Source organism: Pomacea canaliculata, linkage group LG6 (genome assembly GCF_003073045.1).
Source record: "Pomacea canaliculata isolate SZHN2017 linkage group LG6, ASM307304v1, whole genome shotgun sequence".
In the NCBI taxonomy this organism is placed as follows: domain Eukaryota; kingdom Metazoa; phylum Mollusca; class Gastropoda; order Architaenioglossa; family Ampullariidae; genus Pomacea; species Pomacea canaliculata.
In genome coordinates, this window is record NC_037595.1 from 15,541,878 (window position 1) to 15,565,162 (window position 23,285).

At 41.8% G+C, this 23,285-nt stretch overlaps 1 protein-coding gene across 4 annotated transcripts; it reads right to left on the reverse strand.

Moving 5' to 3' along the window:
* Positions 1 to 152: 152 nt before the first annotated feature.
* Positions 153 to 20,472, reverse strand: LOC112565584 (synaptotagmin-10-like). 4 transcript variants are annotated; one of them, XM_025241117.1, is made up of 8 exons: positions 19,512 to 20,472; positions 14,567 to 16,664; positions 8,001 to 8,440; positions 6,196 to 6,354; positions 5,123 to 5,383; positions 4,249 to 4,369; positions 2,794 to 2,965; positions 153 to 1,832 (listed from the first exon to the last, which is right to left on the reverse strand). In XM_025241117.1, exons 2-8 carry the CDS (start codon positions 14,583 to 14,585, stop codon positions 1,604 to 1,606), a joined length of 1,401 nt encoding a protein of 466 aa, XP_025096902.1. In that variant the 5' UTR covers positions 14,586 to 16,664; positions 19,512 to 20,472; the 3' UTR covers positions 153 to 1,603. The 4 variants fall into 4 exon arrangements, with proteins under 4 accessions (XP_025096902.1, XP_025096900.1, XP_025096901.1 ...); XM_025241115.1 differs by having other exon boundaries at positions 19,441 to 20,472; XM_025241116.1 differs by having other exon boundaries at positions 19,434 to 20,472.
* Between the last annotated feature and the right edge of the window lie 2,813 nt (positions 20,473 to 23,285).

Consider the following 23,285-nt stretch of genomic DNA (forward strand, 5'->3'; position numbering starts at 1 on the left):
GGGTTCGGTGAGTCGGTCTCAGGGGTTCGGCGGAGCCTCCGCCACGGAGGTCAAGACACACCCGCAATTCGTGATGACACTAAAGAAGGGTTCGGTGAATGTGCATATGAAACTTGTGGGTTCGGTACCTCAAAAAAGGTTAAGAACCACTGGTCTAGCACATCACTATCACCCTCTGTCCTAGTCCAAAAGATATGTTTAATGGGCTAGCGCTTCTAACACTCTCCAGAAGAGTTTACAGGGCTAGTACTTTTAACACTCACAGAAGACCAAAGCTCTATTAAAATCAGACGATATCCCTTGAAAACGATTACGGGAAGTAATTCTTTGACTTTATGAACATTACACCATTGAGTATGTTATGCCATTGAGTGAAGGCTATCGTCGCTACGATCTGTTCTGGTTTTATCTTCATTTAACTTGTGGATCTTACATCCTCCTTTACTTCCTATGTGCTGGATTATTTGTAGCTTTCTACCTCTTTGCTCATGGAATGGACAGATCGAAGTTTTTGTTTAACGGTTTTCGTATCCTGCCGCGTCCTTCGCGGTCTGTGATGCTTACACCACACACTTCTACTTTTGTCGTGCATCCAGATAGCACTCTGTAAACACTTGTTTACTTGATGTAATGGTTCAGTCCTGCTTCAAATTCTTTAATTGGAGGCCTTGGTGAAACGATTGAACAACAAACAATCATATTTAGAGCTATCGTCTGTCGTCATTGAATGAGGTGATCTCCCTTTTGCTGCTTGAAGACGACTTTGTACATCGTGTTGTTCACGTCGATCTTACCTGACTCGATCTTCCCGGGAGAAACTTTCTATCGCCTCATTGTGTATTTTTGTGTCACATCACGCCCCCATCTTCGTGTTTTGTTTCTTCATTGGACAATTATTTGCTCGTCTTTTCGACAGCGAAGCTTGCTATACAAGTGAACTCGTTATTGTACAGCGCTTTGAGTCTTGTTGCTGCTGGAGAAAGGCGCAATATAAATGTGCTTATTGTTGTTATTAAGTAAAGAATGCAGATATAGCAGACATGTCCAGAACTATCTTACAATTGTATCTTACAACTTTTATCTTACAGAACAAACTGTGAGGAGCCAGAGAGAGGGATAAGCAATGCAAAAGCTGATTTAAAAATATGAAAGAGGCGCCATCAGCCCTACTGAATCTTACTGACGACAACCCACTTCGACGAAGCCTTTTTCAAGCCAAAGCAGATGCCTTTTCAATAAGACTGTTTCAAGTTATTTTCAAGCATGTATCGATTCATCCATTTTTTCCAAGATTCTGCATGGACTCAATGCTGCTTTCTCACTGGAGGAAATGTTGTAAAGTGTGAAGTTAAACAGCCACTTGTTAGTATACCAAAACTAGTACCTAAAATGTAGCTTTGAACAAAGTATGTAGACAGTGCAGAAATTACTTTGTCAAGACACATGAAATGTAGTTACGCATGCAACTTAATGCTATCTTTAACAATCTCTGGGACGTCTATTTGCCTCATTTTTAACACACCCCAAACAATTGAAAATCTGGTAAACCGCAAAAGGATGTGAAATAAGACGCAGAATATACATTTCTATCCAGAAACAAGAATTATCCCAAAAAATTGGAATCTGTAGACTCCTCCGTTGACTGTCGCTGTCTGAGGCAGCACTTGCCGTTGGCAGAGAGAGGTAGGCAGGCAGGCAGGTGCTCAAGGAGGGGGTACCACTGGGCCACAGGTTTGCGGGGAGTCTCCAGCATTTCGTACCAGTGGTCACGACCCTGACCGTTGAACATGGGGCCCAGTCCGCAACACCCCATCAACTCATCGCTGCCAATCCTAAAATAAGGACACGATAAAACGTTTTTGAAACTGTGATATAATAAAATGTATTCTACATTCAGATGTTAAAATGAACATGATAAAATATTTGTCAAATGGTGACACAACGACAGATTTTTTTTTTGAATTGTAGAGATTATAAAATGGCTACATTCTTAAGAGATGAAAAGTCTATACCAAGGACATGAAGGGACATCGATTAAAAATGTATTCAGACTGATCCATTTTTTTTTTTTTTTTTTTTTTTTTGTGTGGCCGGACCATAGGTTAGTCACGGCTCCTAAAAGCCCAAGTGCCAATCAGTCCGTTCCTGTGTGTTGTTCCAGGGAAGAGCATGGAAGTTTCCAAAGAGTTTTCCGCTGCAATTGTAGCTCTTACTCGTCGTGTATGCTATCCAGTCTAATGTACCTCGCGTTCTTTTCCCCTTCCATCTACTACACACCCGCACTTAGCCGACACTGAGGTCCACAAAAGACTTCTTTTTTCCCTAAAAGTGAGTTGCCTTCGGTGCGTCAGTCAGCTCCATCAGCTTCTCACTCTCATCATATATGCCCTGTGTCTCACAACTGCTTTCCTTCGCTATTTTACTGTGCAGTAGATCATACAAATCATCAGTATAGTAAACATGTGACTGGGTCATAAGAGCTCATTGGTGGCAATTACAAATCATCAGTAATGATCGGTATGCACTTAATATTGTGTGCGTGAATTGTGACCAGTTGGGCTTTTAGACTTATATTACAACTTGATGACTTATATTACAAATTCTCAATAATACACTAATTTGGTGTCAATCAGAATGTTTCGTGTTTTGTCCGTCCATTGCCGTACCACTGGTAATAGAAATATTTCACATTTTCTAAAAGCAATCTTGTATATGCGATCGATATTATCAGTTGTGATTGGGTGAAGGCTAAAAGTTACCTGTAGTAGGTGAAGGTTAAATTTAGTTGATTACCTATCATAGTCGACGACCTTCACTAGCAGGTATATGTCCTCCACGCTTTCCTGTGGGACATCAAAGACAAGGGCTTCGTTAAAAACCGGGTGGAGGGTACTTTTCTGCACAGCCGTCTTACGCTTCTTTATCCTCTTGCCTTGGCACATCAGCGACACCTTCACGTAGGGATCTGAAAAAGGAACAATGACAAAACAGCTCTGGACATGGAAGAGCAGAAAGTAATTATAGGCATGGGACAATAGAAAAACAGTTCTCGACAAGGAGACAGACAATAGCTTTTCACAAGACATGACACAACGCAGTTCTAAATATGAAACGATAAAAAAAAAAAGCTCAACACATGACATGACCGAAGAAAGCCGTAAAAATGACATGAAAACAGGAAGCTCTAGCGATTGGCAGCTCTAGAATTGACACACTACAAGGCAGCTCTAGAACTGACACAATACAAGAATTGACACACTACAAGGGAACCTCTAGAACTGACACAATATCAAGGCAGCTCTAGACATAAAACGACAGAAGGCAGCTTCAGACAGAAGGCAGGTCTAGACAGGTCACGGCAGACGGCAAGTCTACACATGATATGAGGGAAAGCAGCTCTAGACATGACTCTTGTGTAATCAGAATACTATTAACACCAGTTAACGCCATCTAATAGAGGAATCTAACAATATTGAGTCCATGCAGTTTATAGTCAGGGTTGCATAGTCTACTCATGAGCGATGGTGATCTGCCCAATATCAATCAACAGTCGTAAGAAAATATACGCCCTTTCTTCCTTCACAACTCTTTCCTACGAAATTCTGTTGAAAAAGGGACACGGCAGGTCACTTGACGGAAGGCACGTTCCGCACAACAAAATCAGTCTTGGCAAGCACCTCTCGACAAGAACAAGAATTTCGAACACCAAAGACGCTGACCATTGATGTACGACTGTGACTTACAAATTGATTCTCAACGGTTACCAAGGAGATGGACATTTTCCCATAAATAATTAATATTTCTGTTCCTTGCTTCAGTGATTAAATTATCTGATTTGTCAAACTCACAAAACAAACATTCACACTTGAATGCTAAACAGTATATCAAAATGGTATTATCAAAGCATCGTAATCAATTAGATTGGAAAAGCAATAATATTTTGTTGTCCATTAAGTCACAAAAATGTTGCATATCTTGAAATTTCCGTTTTCGAAGAGAAACAATGCGAAAAGGTGTTAGAACATAAAGAATATCAGCAGAAAAATCAATCAGTAATCGGAAGTGAGAAGGTGTGGCTCAAAATCTCTATTATCTCTCAGTATTATTAGAAACAGTTGTAAGAAAACAGTTATCCAGTTCCTTTTATACGAGGCTCATATGACTTCTGACAAAATAAAGAAATGGAATGTTTCCTAATTTCTGACTAACATAACTGATTTATTCCGACTGGCTTAAAATATGACATACCCGCGCTTCCTGTGATGTCCATAGCCTTCAAGCCTCTAGCTTTGACCACAGTTAAGGTCAGGCGGCCGGCGGTTGGCAAATAACACAGTGACAGCATGACTTCACCGATGTCAGCCTTCTCCTGTTTGTACAGACACATGTCTGTCATTTTATATCAGTTACACAGAGCTTAATTACAAGCCCGGCAGTACATACTGATGTCATTTTTGTCCTGGTTTATACAGACACATATCCATCATTATAGTTGTTAAATATCCGTTACACAGAGATTAAACACAAGCTCCGCCTCCAGTCATGTCATCGTGGAGCAGCCATATAATGATAATGTTTATTTGAGGAAATCGTTACATCAAGGATCGCAAAATCGAGGTTTTACTGAAAATATACTGAGAACATCCAAGACAGTGGTAATACATACTATTTATACTCTATACAGTGGTAAAAAATACTGTGTGTATTTAAATAGATATATACTGAGTGAACCCGACACATATTGAGCATATATATTGAGCATACCGCTTGAATCTCACAGGTAGCGAGGGCTCAGCGAATTGTACACAGTTGAAATTATTGTTGCTGGTGTGCCTTTTCCTAAGTGAAGTATACTCACTGATTGCTAAACAATTGAAATAAAAGAACACCTAAGAAATTCCCAGGTTTAAGGGTTAAGACAGACTGATTTGTAAGATTGGAAATAAAACAAGTAGAGAGACGGGTATGAAAGAACGAAAATGCAGAAAGACTTACAGGTAAGTTCACGTACAAATGCAAATACAGATAAACAGATATGTTTACCGGGAAAGACAGAAAAGACAGACAGACATTAAAATGAAAGTACAGAGAGACAGGCAGGTAGATGTCAGGTTACACAGACCTGCTGGGCGGCATAAATATCCCGAACAAAGAATGTCTCCTTGGTTAGACTGCCTTCACTCAGAATGTCCCTGATTTTTACTGCGCCGATCAAGTCATGGCGCGAGAAGCGGTCAAAGTCGTAAATGCTGAACTGCAGGAGTCGATGAGACAAGTCCTCGTAAGACACCGAGAAGGTAAACGTCTCGTTGAATTCTGGGTTCAAGGTTTTCCTGTGAACTTTCGTTTGATGCTTCATTTTGCGATCAGGCATTAGATAAACCTGCAACACAAGACTTACTGTTTGTCCACATCCATCTTTAGACAAATCTGGAACACGACACTAAATATAAACAATCTAAAACACAGCACAATATCCTTTATACCTTCACCATTGCTTTACTTTCTCTGCCTGTGCATATCTCATCCTCCGCTATCTGTTTATTTATCGTTGGTGGTCTGCGTTGTGAGTACGATCTATCTTAATTGGTCGTGGTGCTGAGCATTACAAATAACCATTATTATTGTCTGACAGTACAAATGTTATTAGAAACTGATTTTTTGCAGTTATTAAATATAGAACTTTTGACCAAAAAAAAATCCATTTAGTTTAAAAAAAAAAACAAAAAAACACGAATTTTGCCTTTTGGGGGCAGAAAAAAGTGGTGTTCTGTTCATTGCAGATTTCTTTGCTTTACATTTTTGAACTCATCATAGCTGGTTGTACAAACGTGCCCGTTGGTCCGTTACAATTCATTGGATGATGCTACACCCTAGCGTACATAGCTAATAATCACCACTTTTTCTGTTAGAAATTTCGCTGAGCAGGTGGAACCCTCTGTGTGTGTGTCTGTCTGAATATTTGTCTGTATAGTAAATGGCAAAGTAGATACAACTGTCTAAAAAGCAGGCACTACAGATACATCAGCCTCTTTCCAAGAATTTATGCACACAGTATTTCCACATGCACACACACAAACCCAGCTTTACATTGCGCATTCTCCTACAAACAGTAAAAGCCATCTTTCAACGGGCAAAACTTGCTCAAAAGTTCAATGTCATTTTCCCAGAAAAGAATGACCTTAGCTGTTTAACCTTAACATAGGGGTCAGAAGTGCCCGAGAAATCCTTGGCTGGAAGATTTTCTGCTCGTATGACGTGTACAGACAGCGCCCTCTGTTCCTGGTTGTACCGCAGACTGAAGAACAGCTTGCCGCATGGCACGTGCTCTGATCGCAGAGAGTCCACCGACGCCTGCAACATACATGACGTCACACCACGTGACTTGCAAGTGCCGATGCTTACCAAATAAACCATGTACTCAGGCCAACCTGCTGTGAACGCCTGCTATTGTGAGTTGCATGATTTGTACTATGTACGTGTACTTATAGTGCCGATATAAAGTTAACGTACAGACAGCCGGGTACTATGTGCCTATGAAAACTTCAATGTTAAATGCTAACTTGCCCAGAACCGGGTATCATGTGCCGATATAAAATTTAATGTCAAATATTAAGTTAAAGTTCAAGAATGTCTAACTTTGTGAATGTAAATAAAACAACAACTATATATTCGTAAACCCAGCTGCAGTCTTGTAACAAAGGCGATTGCACCATTTTGTCTGCCAGTTTCCCATTTCCCAGTCAGAAAGGCCTTTTTCAGTTAATAATGCAAGTCGATGAATAGTTTTCACTTAATTTCCTATCAGTAGAAAGCTTACACTCAATTTCCTGAGCCTCGATAACATGTTTACAATCAATTTCCTGTCTCTCAATGCACTCAATTTCTGTTTGTTCCAAGTGGGTACACTCTCTAGAAGTTATACCCGTTTCTTTAGAAAGTATTCGAGGGAAAGTATTTCACTTCTCTTCACACAGAGTTCGTGCAATTTATTCTCCTTCTCTTTAGAGAATGTTAACGCAGATTTCTTTTTCTTGTCAAAGACTTTAAGAGTTAATTTGTCCAATTTCTTAAAACAGTGTTCCAATAGATTTTTCATCTTCTTCTTAGACCTTCCATCGCTTACTTTTTCCAACTTCTCTTCCGACAGAGTTCGTGCAAATTTATATTGTCTTTAGACCATGCTTGAGTAATTTGTTTGCACTTTTTGGCCGTTTATTTGCCCTTTCTCTTTATGTACTGTCAGTGTAAAATGTCCACCTCTCTATTAGGTGGTAATAACATGTTTTAATTTTCTTTAGAGGCTCATTTTTCTGTAGACATTAATCAAACATTTTTCTCCTGCCCCGCCCTTTCTCTCCATCTTTCTCTCTCTCTCACGAGGGAGGGGGAGATCTGCTCCCCAGCGGTATGCATTTCTTGATGTAGGCTAATTTTCTACATTTAATTATAGTCTACTAGAGAGCTAACTGGACGAATTAGTTAAATGATAAACTGGATCGAATAGAAAAAGCATACCGATGAAATTCTCTGGGATCCCTGAGTCCACAGATGAGTCATTCACTACATGCTCAAATCGCATCTTGGATATTTTACAGAGCTATAATATTCAGAAATCGTGATCGTTGACGGACATTATCCGTGTACAACTGTTAAATGAAGCAGTGACCACTGACCACGTGACCACTGTAGAATGGGCACCTGACACCTGAGAAGGTTGGCGAAGGTAAACAAGAGTGAAGGAAGCTGGCTGAAGATTAGTGATGTCTGTAACACTTTATTCCCCGATGACTGTAAGGTCACCGCACTACCTTCATCTGTACCTAGCTTGCCGTACCCGTCTCACCCTACCTGAGTACCTAGCTTCCCGTGCCTGTCTACCTGTCAAATCTGTCGGTACAGCCCTCGTTTGATGGAAGCGAACTGAGGGCCGTCCCTTGTATTGGATGCAATGCACTCTATGTTTCTAGCTATTAACATACCTTGTCTGCCTGCCTCACCTGTTTGTAGAGCTCTGGTTTGATGGTGCCTAGTTCGGGCTGTTCCTTGTGCTTGATGCTCTGCACGCTGAACTCGATGTTGGACAGGTCCAGCCGGTGAGACAGCATGCGCTGGAAGGTGAGGTGTCTCTGCGGCACGGTGGGTAACGTCCACTGCCTGGTGTTGACCTGGAACACCCCCTTTTTGGCGACTGCCCTGCTGGGGAGAGACTCCTCAGACGACAGCGAGGCATGGCTGGAGATGTCGGGAGAGCTCTTGCTGATGCGTAGGCCTTTCTCCGGTCGCCACGTGCCGCGCGAGAACGAGGTCTGCTTTTCGGGGCAGATGGGCGGATAGCTGGTCACGTGACGGCGACAAACGTACCACGAGGCAAGGGCGCCCACCGCCAGCACTGCCGCCACCATGGCCGTCGCCACCAGCACCACTACAGGGTCTGGACCTGCAAGACAGGGTAGATGTCACATGTGCCTTCCCCCACTCTTTCTCTCATCGATCATGGGAGTGATTGATTCAAAAATGTGATAAACGAAACACATAAACACATACGTCAGCTCTTTTTTAACCGTTTTGTCTGTCATCAGCAGGAAGGCACTGGTCCCCAGGTGACACAGTGGATAGATGCTTAGAAGAAAAACAACTCATTTCAATGCCCCATGATATTGGATGAGGAATATGTCTTATTGGTGGCAGGCAGGTACATTGAAATTTCCTTATTTCGTGGCTAAATTACCGTAGAGATGATTTGATCGAATCGACTATGGGCTGTGATCGTGGTCGAATCTACTATGGGTCGTGGACTAATCGACTGATGCTTAAATTGGCAAACGGTCAAGTTGACCAGTCCTCGATTTTCCTAAGCTCGTGCTGGACGATGTCGGTAAAACTCGTGCTGGGCTAGTAACACAGCATCAGCACCTGTTACATTAAAGAAACATTCTGGAATATGAAATGTGCAGAGTTCTGGAACCTGTGAGCCTATAGCGTCATTCACGGTGTAAAAAAAAAATAATGTTGTTAAAGATTTGAACAAAAGGCTCATGAAGGCAGCCATAAAATCATTCCAGGAGGTGTGTCAGGAACCCAAGATATCGGCCTTGATTGGTTATATGTGTTCATGTACTTGTGTGTACCGGTGTGAGAGCAAACTGATCGGTGATCTAGTCCGCATAACAAGTTGTTAGTGTCCATGTTGTTCTAATAAGACAAAAATTGTCACATCTTCCTTTGCCCCATTTCTTTTAGGTAAAAAATAAAGCAAGAAAGACGAGCTTACAGGAAGACGCAAACAGGTAAGTAAGAAAACACTATGTGACAGAAGGCAATATGACAAAAGCATTATGTAACAAAAGAAGTATATGAAAAACTGTACTGTTTGACAAAGACCAAGTAATGACACCATAGCTGAGAGTAATACAGGTATATATTCGACAGACTGGTAGAAAGGGTTGGAAAATACTGTTTTAAAATTGCAGACTGTGTTAGTGTCATTGTCTGCCGACGGATCTTCCTGACAGCACAGCGCGTCCTTACACAACGAGCGGTGACAAGAACCAGGCTCCTGCATTATGGATGACAACAGCAGACTCCTGGGAACACCACATTCATTGACCTTGACCTGCATAATTCAGACCAGCACTTTGTGGTTGCCATCTGCATAGCTGGAATATGGTCACCATGCTCTCTTCCCCTTCCCCTCAAGCCTTTGGGGAACTAGAACAGTAGCCGATACGGTATTACTGTCTTTTTTGTGTCTTTTAGTTTGTATCTTCAACAACCTCATCCACGTTTTTAAAAGTCTGCTTACTGGCATAGGTCATTTAAAAAAATTGTGGGCTTCCTTCTAGATACTTTGTTATTTGTCTTGTGTTTTTCGAAACGTCTATGTGTTCCTTACTCCCCGAGTGTTTCAGCTCCATTATATAGTCAGAAGACAGCATTAACCCTAAACCTCAAGCGTTTCAAATTTATTATAGCCTTAAATCTTAGCGTTTCAAATTTATTGTGCTTTCAGCCGGTGGACTCACGACTTAGTGTGTATTCCATGATTGTCATCACATGATTGACTCCCTGGTGTTTGCAGGTCATGTTGTCATCACATGACCTACCTTCTTAGTGTTTGTATTTTATTATGTTTTCAGAATGCCACTCTGAGTTTTCCTATTTTCGCCGGTCTCAGCAATATCGAGCAAGAAAATCGTCCAAGAAAATAAATACTGTTCATGGATAGCGGATAGTCCTCTAATGCAATCATAGCGGACTATCCTCTCTCATCGATTAGCAACACGTGCACGGTCGTTGTGGAGAACTGGATGATGCTGACAAGACTCGCCGCTGAGACCTGTCATGACCAGAGGTTGACAACTCCACTAGGGTATGGCCAGTCCATTCTTTTGTCTGTGCCAGTCATATGTTTTCTTTGTCCACCTTAGCGTTGACGACCCTCAAAGGTACTCTCAAGGACGATTTTAGTGTTGTGCCCCGACGCATGACCAAACCAATGTCAGGGTCTGACTACAGCGGTGACAACACTGTAGCACTACTCAGGGTCTGACTACAGCGGTGACAACACTGTAGCACTACCTCAGGGTCTGACTACAGCGGTGACAACACTGTAGCACTACGTCAGGGTCTGACTACAGCGGTGACAACACTGTAGCACTACGTCAGGGATAGGGAGCGAGCAGTGAGGAGGGGGCGAGGAATAGAGACATATTGATTTTCACAATATTTAATTTCCTCTAACGCTTGCCTGCCAGTTACGCCATTTGTATCTGTAACAGAATCCACAGCAGGTTGACAAAAAGCTACCCCGTGTCGTCTGCTGCGTGGCACGCGCATCTCGTCACACAGCGCCACCTCGACTGGCAGAGCGCACTGGGTGTGGGAGGAGGAGGATGTGATGAGGCCTCACTGGGACTGAGTGGCAGCGTATTCACTGTGGAAGGAGGGCGAAAGGACAATGACGATTCTTTATTTATTTACAACTGTGGTAAAACAAATAAGGCAGCAGAAAAATGATTGTCATTAATGTTAGCCATTGTTCCACCGTAGAAGTAAGTGCTGTGTGGCAAGGTGACGGGGCCTTAAGCCAGACTGGTTTGTGTGGAGAAGTTCATGCCTTATAAGGTGCTTATGGATACAATGAGAGAGACAGAGATGTAGGGATGACAGTCACACACGGTGAGGAGGGCCGAGGGATAAGCTAGAGGGAGGATGTCAGCTTAAAGTAAGATATTTACATTGTACATGTAGGTATTTATGTTACAATTAAGGAGCAGACGTTTTGTTTAACTGTTTTTAGCGGAAAACATAAAGCAATGTTGTAGGTTATGAATTATTTCTTGTGTTATTAATCCGCTGCTATCTTCTCGCCCCTCCGCACTCTCTGTCCTGTGTTTTATAGCTCGTGGCTCCCAGTATTGCGGGTAAGAGGGCGGATGTTTATTCCGGGTAGCAGGGTGCCCAGTTACACTCTTTTCTATTTTTCTGTCTTTCTTTCTTTTTCTTCTGTTCTGTAACGGAGACAGGTTGAGCGGTCCCCATATGTTCTGCAGGTGGATATCTTGGAGACCAATCCCGGTGCCTCGGCGCACCCCGTTACAGAAACATCAGACTTCAATTTTCTGTAGGTTAAGGGAGGTGGGGTTGATTGAATTCAGCACAAGAAGACTGAAGTTCGTTAGATGATGAAGATAAACATGTGTTGACATTGAGATTTCGCACCAAAACAAGATGTTGAAGATGAGCATCTGCTGAGGTTTAGTTTGGCCAAAAAGCTGGCGTTCTTGCCTCTTCATATTTTCTCGAATTCTTTATTACCTCATCAAATTCTCTATTACCTCATTTAATTCCTCATAATCCATATGGAATTTTTATTTCATATTGAATTCTCCATATTCATATCCAGTCTTTATACTCCATGTCTAATCTCCATTTACAGATCATACATAACGTAGTGACTAACGTGGCTACACTGTCATGGCTTGTCATTCTTTGCGAAATTAAATCCATTTCCTTCAGTTAGTTTCCGGTGATAGTGATGACGTGTGTGTCACATGCGCTGTTATAGTTCATCAGAACACTTTTATTACACACTACACGGACATGATACGTCCTCGTGTTTGTGGTGAGAGTCGGCGTGCCTCCTCACTGCCACAAAGCAGGTGGATGTCATGAGGGAAGTACAGATGTTGAGGGTTGTGTAACAATTGTCAGATGTTGTTGTGGTCATGTCTCGGGCAGCCCGGCATGTTGTTTTCAAGGAGGAGACTGAAGACGACGGTAGAAAAGAGGAACCGTTGCCATAGGCTTGTACGAGGTCATAAAAGTAGTCGACAATTTCTCCTGATTATTGACAAACTTTTACTGATTCTTACCCGAGTCATGAAAGTGCAGTCATTTGCAGGAGTCATTTAGAAGGGTGGAGTTTCTTTGACGCCATGAAACCAGTAGAGCTAAAAAACATCGTCGAACGGAATTGCATCTAATTTGTGTTAGTGAAGAATGGCGAGGTCAAGGAAATAAGTGATAGGTGGAGAACCCTGAGCTAATTGAATCACGCGCTGTGCAAGTGGCTGCAGTGCCTCGCCTACAGACCCCGACTTCCCTCTGTCGTATACCAACGGGTCAAAGTAAGAAGAACACGGGGTGGGATTATTTTGTTTTAATTAAATTTAATTTATGAATTGAAATGTTTTAGTACAGCTTTCAAGTTTTAAAAAATTAAATTCGCTGTTTTGTTACAGCTCTTGGGGTCTTCTTATTACATCCGCTGTGTTTTATGAATTCATTTTATGTTCAACTTAAAGTTGTTTTTGTTTTTTACTCCTTCGGCCGCAACAACGTCTCGTCATTAGTTTTTCGAAACTTCACAAATCATTTTAGTCAGAACACCTCTGCTGAGAATATTAACACATATTAACATAACAGCCACATATGACCGTAACACGTTTTTATAGACATAACCAGATATTCACATAAAAAGATAATTTTTTAACATAACAAAAGCATGTATATAAATAAAAGAACACAGCGCTAAGACAACCATGCAGTTATTAGTGCAACCACAGGATCTTAATTAGATATTAGTATAACACAACCACAGATTAGAATAACATGACACAGTAACACCAAATATTATTAACATAACCTAAACAGATGTTGATATAATCCTAACCAGACATAAGCGTAACACAAGCAGGTGCTAACACAATACAGTTTTCTTAACACATCAATTATCATAACAGCCAGATATTAAACACAAACAGATATTAACAGAGGAGTGGTTAGAAGACTGGCGTCCGAACCAGAAGGCATGTAAATATCCGGCTTCAAAAACCATTTCTTTATGAAATCGCTCACATATTTTTATTACAGTTCCGCTCGCTTCTCAAGCTTGAATTTGGTTTTTTTTTTCTGTTTTGTTATCTGATTGCTTACTCTTATGTTTACTGTGCAATTCACTGTCGGTTCGTTTGAAGTCTATCATGTGCAGCACATTGAGCTAGTGTTTACACGGGAAAACGAGTCTTACAAATCCATCGGCATAAAACTATGACAACATCCAATAATACTGATATGCGTAGTTACTAACATTTATTAATATTAACATCGGCACAAAACATAACAACATCAAATAATACTGACATGCTCGGTCACAAACAATTATTAGTATTGATATCGGCACAAAACATAACAACATCCAATTACATTGACGCACATAGTCATAAATATTCATTAATATCAACATTGGCAGAGAACAATAACACGTCCAGTAATATTGACAAAGCACATAGAAAAAAAAGGAAAATAGTTCAGGCTAAACCAGATCGCTGTTGGTACAGTCAAGAATATAACAACAATATTGATATTCACCTTGACTAAAATAACAATACTATCATAGTACCTACTGTCAGGAACATAACAACAATATTGGTATTTACCGCCAATAATGTAACAATGCTATTATATTTACTGTCAGAAACGTAATAATAATATTAGTTGTTTATCATGATAACAATATATGCGTTTAATAACCTAGAGATACCGGTGATGTTGACGCTTGCTTGTCACCATCGCACTTAGAGGCCCTGAGTTCAGATCTTGTCTAGGGACACTCTTTGTGGCACCGCTTCCCTCTATCATCCCCATAAGTGCAAAGTCCCATACAGGTGTAAGCACTTAACCGTCAAACCAACCAACCTGTACTGTTGGTATATACCGCAAAACACGTTACAATATCGTTCCTACATAAACAATACTGTTGGTAGTTACCGCTAGGAAGGTACCAACAATATTCGTATTTACCTTGAATAAAAGTAACAATGCTATTGGTACCTGTCATTAAGAAGTCTCTGTAAACAAATAACATGGATAAAACTAGCGTTGGGTTATGTAACACTGTAACACACAGCAGCACTGGAATCATGGACATGTATATTATATACAGGCCCCCTGACGAGATTTACAGGACTGAAATGCATAATACAACTAATGGTACGTCATATCAAAAGATCACAAACAGCAGAACTGTCATTATTGTCAAGAAGACAAAACAACTACTTACCCTGAATAAGGTAAACCATGGCAAAACAACAGCAAAACAAGGTTGCTGGTGTTGGTGTCCGCACACGGCAGAGGCGCAGCAGTACTGCGCAGACAAAAGCTCCAATCTTTGTCTACTGTCTGCCTCACCACTGCCCAAGGCTGAAAACCGCCATCCAGGGGTTGACAAGCACACAGTGTCAATATATTCAGAATAGTTGACTGGTCTTGCACTGTTCAGACTAGGTGGATGGAATCACTTTGTTCCAAATAACTGCCTGTCACTCTGTTCAGTATAGTTGATTGGTGTCACTGTGGTCATGTTCAGACATTTGACTGGTGTTATTGTGTTCAAGAAAACGTCGCATTCAGGAAAAAAAATACACCACTGATGTAGCGACTGATGTGAAGATGATGTCGTCTGATAATATACTCTGTAGAGCCGCCCTGTGATCTCATCTAACACTACACTGTGTGTACAGCCCCCTGTGATCTCATCTGACACACCACTCAGTCTGTAGAGCGCCCTGTCAAGTCAAAGCACGCAGACCAGTCTGGGAGCATAGTCGGCCGACCGGTCTGGTTGCCTAGCTACAGTTTTCACGATAAGGCTAATTTATAGACTGTCATCGAGTTGACACTCTTATCGTTACTCTGGTGAAATGATGTTGCAGCTGGTCATGAGATGGCAATAATGAGCAATATTCAATGACTGTGAGACTACTTGTGATGGCGTGACATGATATTACACAGCATACCTTTATAGTAAATACTCACGTGTCATGTTAGTGTCACTGTAGTGACGTGCGATAACACGAGGTATATCTGTATAGTGATGTGCGTTGATATGACGCAGGATATCTTCATATGATAATATTTTTTGTAATATTCTAGACACGTGATACAGCATCCTTGCAGGGCTAATCGTTGGAACTAGTCCCTTTAGTACGGGACACTGTGATGTGGACGCTCATCTTGAGTAGACAGCCAATGCAGGCTCAGCCAAATGTCCAGTGTAAGTCTGGGTCTTTTAGAGCAGAATTCAACACACATCTTGCAGGACTGCCCTACCCACAAGGCAAAGTACTAGGAGCTGTAGCCGAAGGGTGGGAGTAGTGAACGTTCACACCCAACCCTCGGGTACGGAAAAGGACTTTCACCACGCCTGCCACACTTGCAAGCTTTGCGGAATCCCTCGGGACTGTGTGCAGACGTCAAAAGCACGAAGAAGTTTAAAGTAATTTCGATCACTGGATGATGTTTGGTCCCTGCATGACCACGGCCGTCCTCTTCTCTCTATAAAATCACTGAATACTGTCTTTCCTCTAAAGGACCACCGTCTTCTTTCTGTCACTATTATGTCTGTCTACTGAATCGCTATATATTTTCTTCTGTTTGTGCTATCACTGGACACTGTCTTCAGTTTACAGAAAATGTTGTCTTTATTAAATCATCGGAGAGGACTTTCTCTCTATAGTATTACTGCATGTCGTCTTTTCTCTGTAAAACCGCGGGATACTGTCTTTATTTCTCCACAAGTTGGTGTTTACACTGTCCTAGTTCTCTATATGCTGAATGTTGTTCTATTCCTCTACACTCACTGGATGCTTTTCTGTTCCTCTACATTCACTGGATGTTGTCCTAGTTCTTCACACTATCTGGATGTTGTCCTAGTTTTCTCCACACTCACTGGATGCTGTCCTATTCCTCTACATTCACTTATTGCCTTCTCTCCACAATGACTGGATGCTGTTTTCTCTCAAATGCTTTCATGAAATCCTGGCAAACGTACAAAACTAAAAGCACTCCAGGGAGTTTCCCTGGCTAATAGATGGCTGATAGTTGTTGACAGATGACTGATAAATGAGAAGAAGGATAAATGGGCTTGAAGGCTGCTGATAAATGGCTGAGATATAGCTAACTGGTGGTTTAAGAGGTGGATGATAAATGATCGATTGGCGGCGGATCGACAACTAGGAGGTGGCTGACTGGTGATGAGAGGTGGCTGGTAGTGGGGTGCAGTCACATCTCACCTGTGCAGCATATTTCCCTGTAGAGTGTGAACAGCTATCACTTGTATTTGTCTTCTCCACCAGGACAAATCTTGCCTCTTATATTTTCTGCAAAGAGACGGCATTTACATCTCAAGTTCATGCATTCTGTTGCCCAAGCAAGTTTATAACAACTTTTCTTGCTCACAAAAAGAAGTCATACAAACATCTCTCTCTCTCTCTCTTCTCTCACTTTATATTTACTACATTTAGAAATTTCTGTTAAAATGAGATACCAATTCCCATCTACTGGAAGATACTAGTTCCCATCTATTGAAAGTGAGCAGTTCACATGTATTGCGAGATACCATCTCTGTACATTTCCTTCTCGTTCTAATGAGTGCCTTTTGCCTTATTTTTAACCCTTGTAAAAAAAGTCATCTTTCTTCCCACCCTGTCCTGATATTTCCTAGTTTGCTCCCTTAGTCTTTTCTCGTTTTTCGTGGTGTGTGCACAAAGGCTGCCTTAGGTTAGGGTTCTCTATGGGTGCAGAAAGTCTGTCTTTAATGAAATGTGTCAAAATGTCAGCTCATACCCTACTGCTAGTAATAAATATTACTATTAATATTAATAAACTACAACTATTAATAAATGCACAAGTCACGCTCATATAAAAGCGTGCGCTAAGCGCTTGATACAAAAAGTAGTTTGTTGTTTATTTCACGAAAGAACGTGAAAGATGGACGACGATGAGAAGTTAGTACAGAGACAGAAAAGACACAGAGGTCACAGAAAAGTCACAAAAAAGAGTAATCAACAAAGGACTACAGAACACTTGACTTGTGTGTGTTCATGTGTTTCCTCGCGTCACGTGTAAGCACGGTTTGCACGCGGGTATGCATGGTCAGCTGTTCATCACATTGCTAATGGTAAGGTCTAACCCGTAGCTTTCCTTAAGTGTGTGTGTGTACATGCGTGCACTCTTGGGAGTTTGGTTGTGTCTGTGTCACAGTCTCTGAATCGTGACATGAACAGAAAACACAAGATAACCCTGGGTGGGAGTTGTATACAGAAAGTACTGAAGGCTAAACCTGGGTGAGGACTTGGGTACTTAGTGGAGGTGTCTTAGTGGGTTTAGTTTCTCATGGACAAGGCAAAATGAATTAGCTTCTGAGTATCCACGAGGAGCAAGTGGAGAGAGAAAGAGAGTTTAATAGTTTAATAATTAAGTTGATGATGTTAAATAAAAAGGTCAACGAGCTTTAGTGAGAGCACAGAGTGTCATCCTCTTGTCGTCTGTCTGTACGCTCCGACTACACATCATCCTCTCGTCGTCTGTCTCTACCTCCAGCTACACATCATCCTCTCGTCGTCTGTCTCTACGCTCCAGCTACATCTCATCCTCTTGTCATCTGTCTCTACCCTCCAGCTACACATCATCCTCTTGTCGTCTGTCTCTACGCTCCATCTACACATTGATCGACCAGTCAAGGCAGGCGTCACGGTCGTTGTGAAGCACGTCCCCAGCTACAGTAACTTAATCTCTCACGTGCAAAACACCGCTCCGAGGTCTTCATGTCTGGACTTGCTTTTTATGACTACATTATTTTGGTCTTGCTGGTTTCACAATTTCTTTGTCTATGATAGGAACAGTATTGTCCACATCTGTTCTAAGTTAACTGGTATCAGAGGGATTTAGTTTCTGTGACCATCAAATAGTAAGGAAAGCTTCACGCATCTTGTCAATACGTAAACATGTACTAACGAGAGAATTTGTGTTATTAAGCTAAGTTAAACACTATTCCATTCCAATATATAAAAGTAATAGACAACTGAAATCGTTTGTGCGTCTGCGGTCCAGCAGCTCAACCTCAGATGAAGTGTCAGTGGTGTGTGTGTTGTTGTTGTAGGTGCGCACATGATTATTCTTGATGTACGTTTGTTGTTTGTTTTATATTATATATTATAATTGTCACTTGCCTTCTTTTTTCATTGCTAACATTTTTCATGTTGACATCTTTAAACGCTACACTTTGCAACGAACTTTATTCTTACTTAGAGCCTTCCCATGTTCAAATTGCCCACTAGGGCAAATACAATTGATCATTGTGTACAGACTGTGTGCCTAAGAGCGGGCGTGTATGCGTGCATGCGCGTGTGTTTAGACAACACTGCTGCCCTAAAGTAGGTCCCTAGTTTGTTTGTTGTTTTTTTTTTTTTTGACAACTATTGTCATCTAACCCTTAATTTTTGTGTCATCTGGCCTGTTCCTGGGTCTCGAGGAATTTGCAGATTGTACACTCACCATTTGCAAGGGTATGAGTTTAGTCTAGCCACTGTTCACTGTTCACTGATGTAGCTTGTAGGCTGTACACTCACCACTGGCCAAAATGTGACTTGTAGTCTGTTCACTGGTGTTATCAGTGATTCTATCAATTGCCGCACAGTGGTCTCCATCAGCTTTTTAGTCTCTTTACACCCTCACTTTCCTCTGTCATCTACACACTTTGCTTGATAGTCATCGAAATACAGTTTGTCAAATTATTCAATCGCCGTCGATACCCTTTATTCTCTAGTAACCTCTATACTTTGTTCTATAGTCACCTTTACAATTCGTGTCCAGTCATATATACACTATGTACACTATGGTTTATAGTCATTTGTGTGCTTTGTTTTCTTATCATCTATGCACTTTGTTCTCTATTCATGTGTATCCTGTATTTTGTAGTCTTTTACATATCTTGTTTTATAGCGATCTATCGATTTTGTTCTCAATACAATAGTTACCAATATAACTTCGAAAAAATGTGTTTACAAGCACTCACTGTAATAATCAACAACATCACGACAAAGCACACTCATTATCAATAACGAGATTTTACAAAACGCAGTTTTCACCGCTAACCCTGATCTGCCGCCAGTCTGCAGCCTCATCGCAGTCACAGGTGAAAATGTGTTCGTCCACTGCTGTCTCACCTGACAGATTGCATCTCCACTGACAGACTGTACCTCCACTGCTCCGCCACAACTGACAGATTGAGCCTCCGCTGATAGATTGTACCTCCACCACAATCAGTCACAACTGACGGACTGTAAACCTGTACAGTCGCTGTCGATCGTAAATTCACCACAACTGATATTGACTGTAATTTAATGCTGTCACGGCTAACAAACTGTACGAACACAAGTCACAAGAGTAGATTTGAAGAGTTCCCAGAAATGAGACTTAACTCCTTGGTTTCCTCACACTCAAGTGCGTCCATATTTCTTCAAACAAAAAGAGAGGGCATGGTCAGCCCTAGAGTCACTTGTATTCTCTTTAATTTCGAAACTATTTTCTAGCGCTTCTTGTTTTCCACGTATTGCTGAATTATCTTTTTAGTATTGCCTTTTTTCGTTCATTTCTGACAAAAAGCCATGAAATGTTGGCGGAGAAGACCCCACAAACAGAGGATGGCGGAACAGACCACACTGCTCTACATCATTAACTCAATCCGACTAGTTTATTTCAAGTAGTGTTTAAAACCACAACTGTTAATTCCATTCCGGAACTGCGGACATACGGGTGGAATCACAATGTCGGCGCCACATAAAAAAGAGACGTGATTGGCTGTTATCAGGATAATGCTCCGAGAAGAGAGGAGGCGAGGATGACTGCACATGAGCAGACAAGAGACCACGATATGCACTGGACTGGACAACTGACTTCTGTAACGGAGATGACGGTGCGTGTCCTTCAATAGTGCGACAGTGACAACCCAATTATCAGCAGCACCGGCTCCTGCAGCTATCGCTGAACTACTTTTTGCTGACGACGCGGCGCAGGTTGACAGCAGCTGCAGCAGCCAATGTGACGGAGGCAGCGCGCGCACCGCACACGCCGGCTGTTAGAGAACTGCGCAGCGCGCTGAGGCTGCCAAGTGTACTCTTGTACGATCCTCCACATCGGCCCAGTAAATTATTGTGGAGAAGCAGCCTATAGTGTACTGTCGTTATAGCTATCTAGTGTGCTGTTGTATAGCAGCCTAGTGTACTGTTATATAGCTATCTAATGTACTGTCACATAGCTATCTAGTGTGCTGTTGTAAAGCAGCCTAGTGTACTGCCATATAGCTATCTAGTGCACTGTTATATAGCTATCGAGTTTACTCATATAGCTATCTAGTGTACTGTTATATGCTGATGATACGCAGCTGTACTGCTCCACTCCACCGGCTGAGTCTCACTCTACTATCAGCACCATAGAAGTCTGTATTAATGAAGCAAAAGACTGGATGGTCACAAACTTAAACTCAATGATGATAAAACGGAAGCCTCCTATGAAGAAGAGGAAATCCATCTTCACTTGTGTGTCCACCAAGTCACATCAAGGTGGGCGAAGCCAACATCACCTTTACGTCCTCCATCAGGAATCTGGGATTCATTGTCACTACAGACATGACTCTTGCCAAACAAGTGGCAGCTGTCTGTCAATCTGCCTATTCCGAGAGACAAGTGACAGCTGTTTGTCAGATTGTCTATTATGAACTACGCAAGGTCTTCGCCATCCGTCACATTCTGTCCACGCGCGCTACCAACATCTTGTCTGTGTGTTTGTTTTATCCAGACTTGATTACTGCAACTCCTTGTTAGTTGACTGCCATGCATACCTTCTTCACAAACTCCAGAAAGTACAGAACTGTGCTGCACGTTTGCTGCTTAGAGCTAGGAAACGGGGACCACGCCACCCCTCTCCTTCGTTCTCTACACTGGCTTCCCATCCGTTCTGGCATCCAGTACAAACTGTCTGTGCAGTGTTTTAATTTCTTTGCTGGCACCTGCCCTGATTATTTCTCTGAACTGGTCTTCCTATACATCCCAGATAGACAACTCCGCTCCTCGTCTGATGATCGTCCTCTTACTCTTCCTGTCACCCAAACAACAACATATGGCCACAGGATTTTTAGCTATTGTTCAGCCAAACAATGGAACTCTCTCTCCCTTTCCATATCCGCCACCTACCCACTATTGAATCCTTTGAAAAGGCACTGAAAACACACCTCTTCCGTAAACGTTACTCCTAACAACCTTTCCCATAATGCTAGTCTTTTTCACACCCTTCCTTTTGCAATGTCATGTTACTCTCAGCTCTCGTTCTTTGGTTCCTCTTTGTGTTTTCTGTATTTGATTTTATTCTTCGTTTATTGCTGTTGTTGATTCTTTAATGCTATTTATATGTTATTTATTTGTTTTCCTGTCCCTCGTATGCTGTCCATGTTTCGTTCCTGTTCTTAAGCGCTACACGCAGAAATTTAGCAGAAATTGTACTGATATAAGACAGCAAACCTTGGCTTCGTACTGTCAGCTTCTCTCTCACTCATCATGTGTGCTCACCACAACTGCTCAACTTCTCTATTTCAACGTGCATGAGACCACACAAATTTCATTTGCTCATGGAGTGTAGAGTTATTTCTTTTGTACAATGAACGCAAAACGTACAAGTGCTGAGTAAGTAAATTTAAAATGAATTAATTTACATTCCATCCTACTCTACACATACTTAACTCCTACACCGCTATTACCTATCGAGTACTTTTTTCAGTGCCTAAATTTACTTACTTTTCTAACTTACTGATAACTAAGGAGAAGGAAAAAGGAATTTCAAGGTAGGTGGGCCAAAAAAAAAAAAAAAAAAAAAAAAAAAAGAAAAGAAAAAGAAAAGCGGAGGCAGTAAACTAGGAAACAAATTTGAAATTATTTATCAACGGCGATAGACAAAAGCCAAAACCAAAGGCTCCTTCACGGATGCAAATCAATGTACGGTAATCAGATTTTTAAATACAAACGGAACATTGATCAACTTTTTCAGATGAAAGCGGGACATTTTATGAGCAGGCGGGACACGCGGTCGAAAGCCGGGACTGTCACGCCTAAATCGGGACGTCTGGTCGTCTACAAAAGGAGACGGATCAGCTTAAGAGGTACATGAGCCACTTGACAAAAGGACCTGTCAGATGTTTTGGTACTTTCTCCCGTACTCAGGGTGAACTAAAATGATGGTATTTCGAGATACGTGAGCCACTTAATTGTCACAGGACCAAAACACCTACGCGATGTATTAATTTGGTGCTTCTCCCTGACCAAAAATGCCCTACACGGAACAAAGGTACTTCTCCCGTGCTCGAAGAAATCGAAGGGAAGAAATAACATGCATCGATGCCCAGGTCTAGGGAAGGGAAGGGGGTGCAGGACTGTCACGGACCAAACCATACCTCCGTGATTTTCCAGACTATTTTTAATCCCTTTACGACTCACGGACTGCAAGTGTATGTTGAATGTATGGCTGAAACGCTGAATTGATGAGAACATTAGATGGGAAAGGGTTAGCTGTGACAGAAAGAGTATGGGGAACCTGGTTCACCAGTAGGTTTTGGCGGGAAGGAGGGAGGAAATTTACTCAGGCCCGTGGTATCGAAGGAAGAAGACGTGCCTGAGTCAAAATCTCCCTAGTTGAGATTTAGTGTATAGTAGAAGGATGGATGCATGTTTTCAACAGTTCATCAATAAATGTCTGCGCCGCATTCTTAACATCCGATGGCCTGAGAAGATCTCCAATACCGCTCTGTGGAGAGAACCAACCAAAACCCTGCCAGCCTAGACATCAGGAAGCGAAAGTGGGGCTGGATTGGCCACACTCTACGAAAGCCAGCCGACAATATAACGCGACAAGCTCTGGGCTGGAACCCACAGGGGAGGCGCAAGGTTGGGAGA

Bases quoted from the DNA above. Each gene is read 5' to 3' on its own strand.
- LOC112565584 (XM_025241117.1), bottom strand. The intron at 6,355-8,000 runs GTGAGGCAGGCA...TGTATGTTGCAG, and splicing joins AACCAGAGCTCTACAAACAG to GCGTCGGTGGACTCTCTGCG. The intron at 2,966-4,248 runs GTATGTCATATT...TTCCTTTTTCAG, and splicing joins GGACATCACAGGAAGCGCGG to ATCCCTACGTGAAGGTGTCG.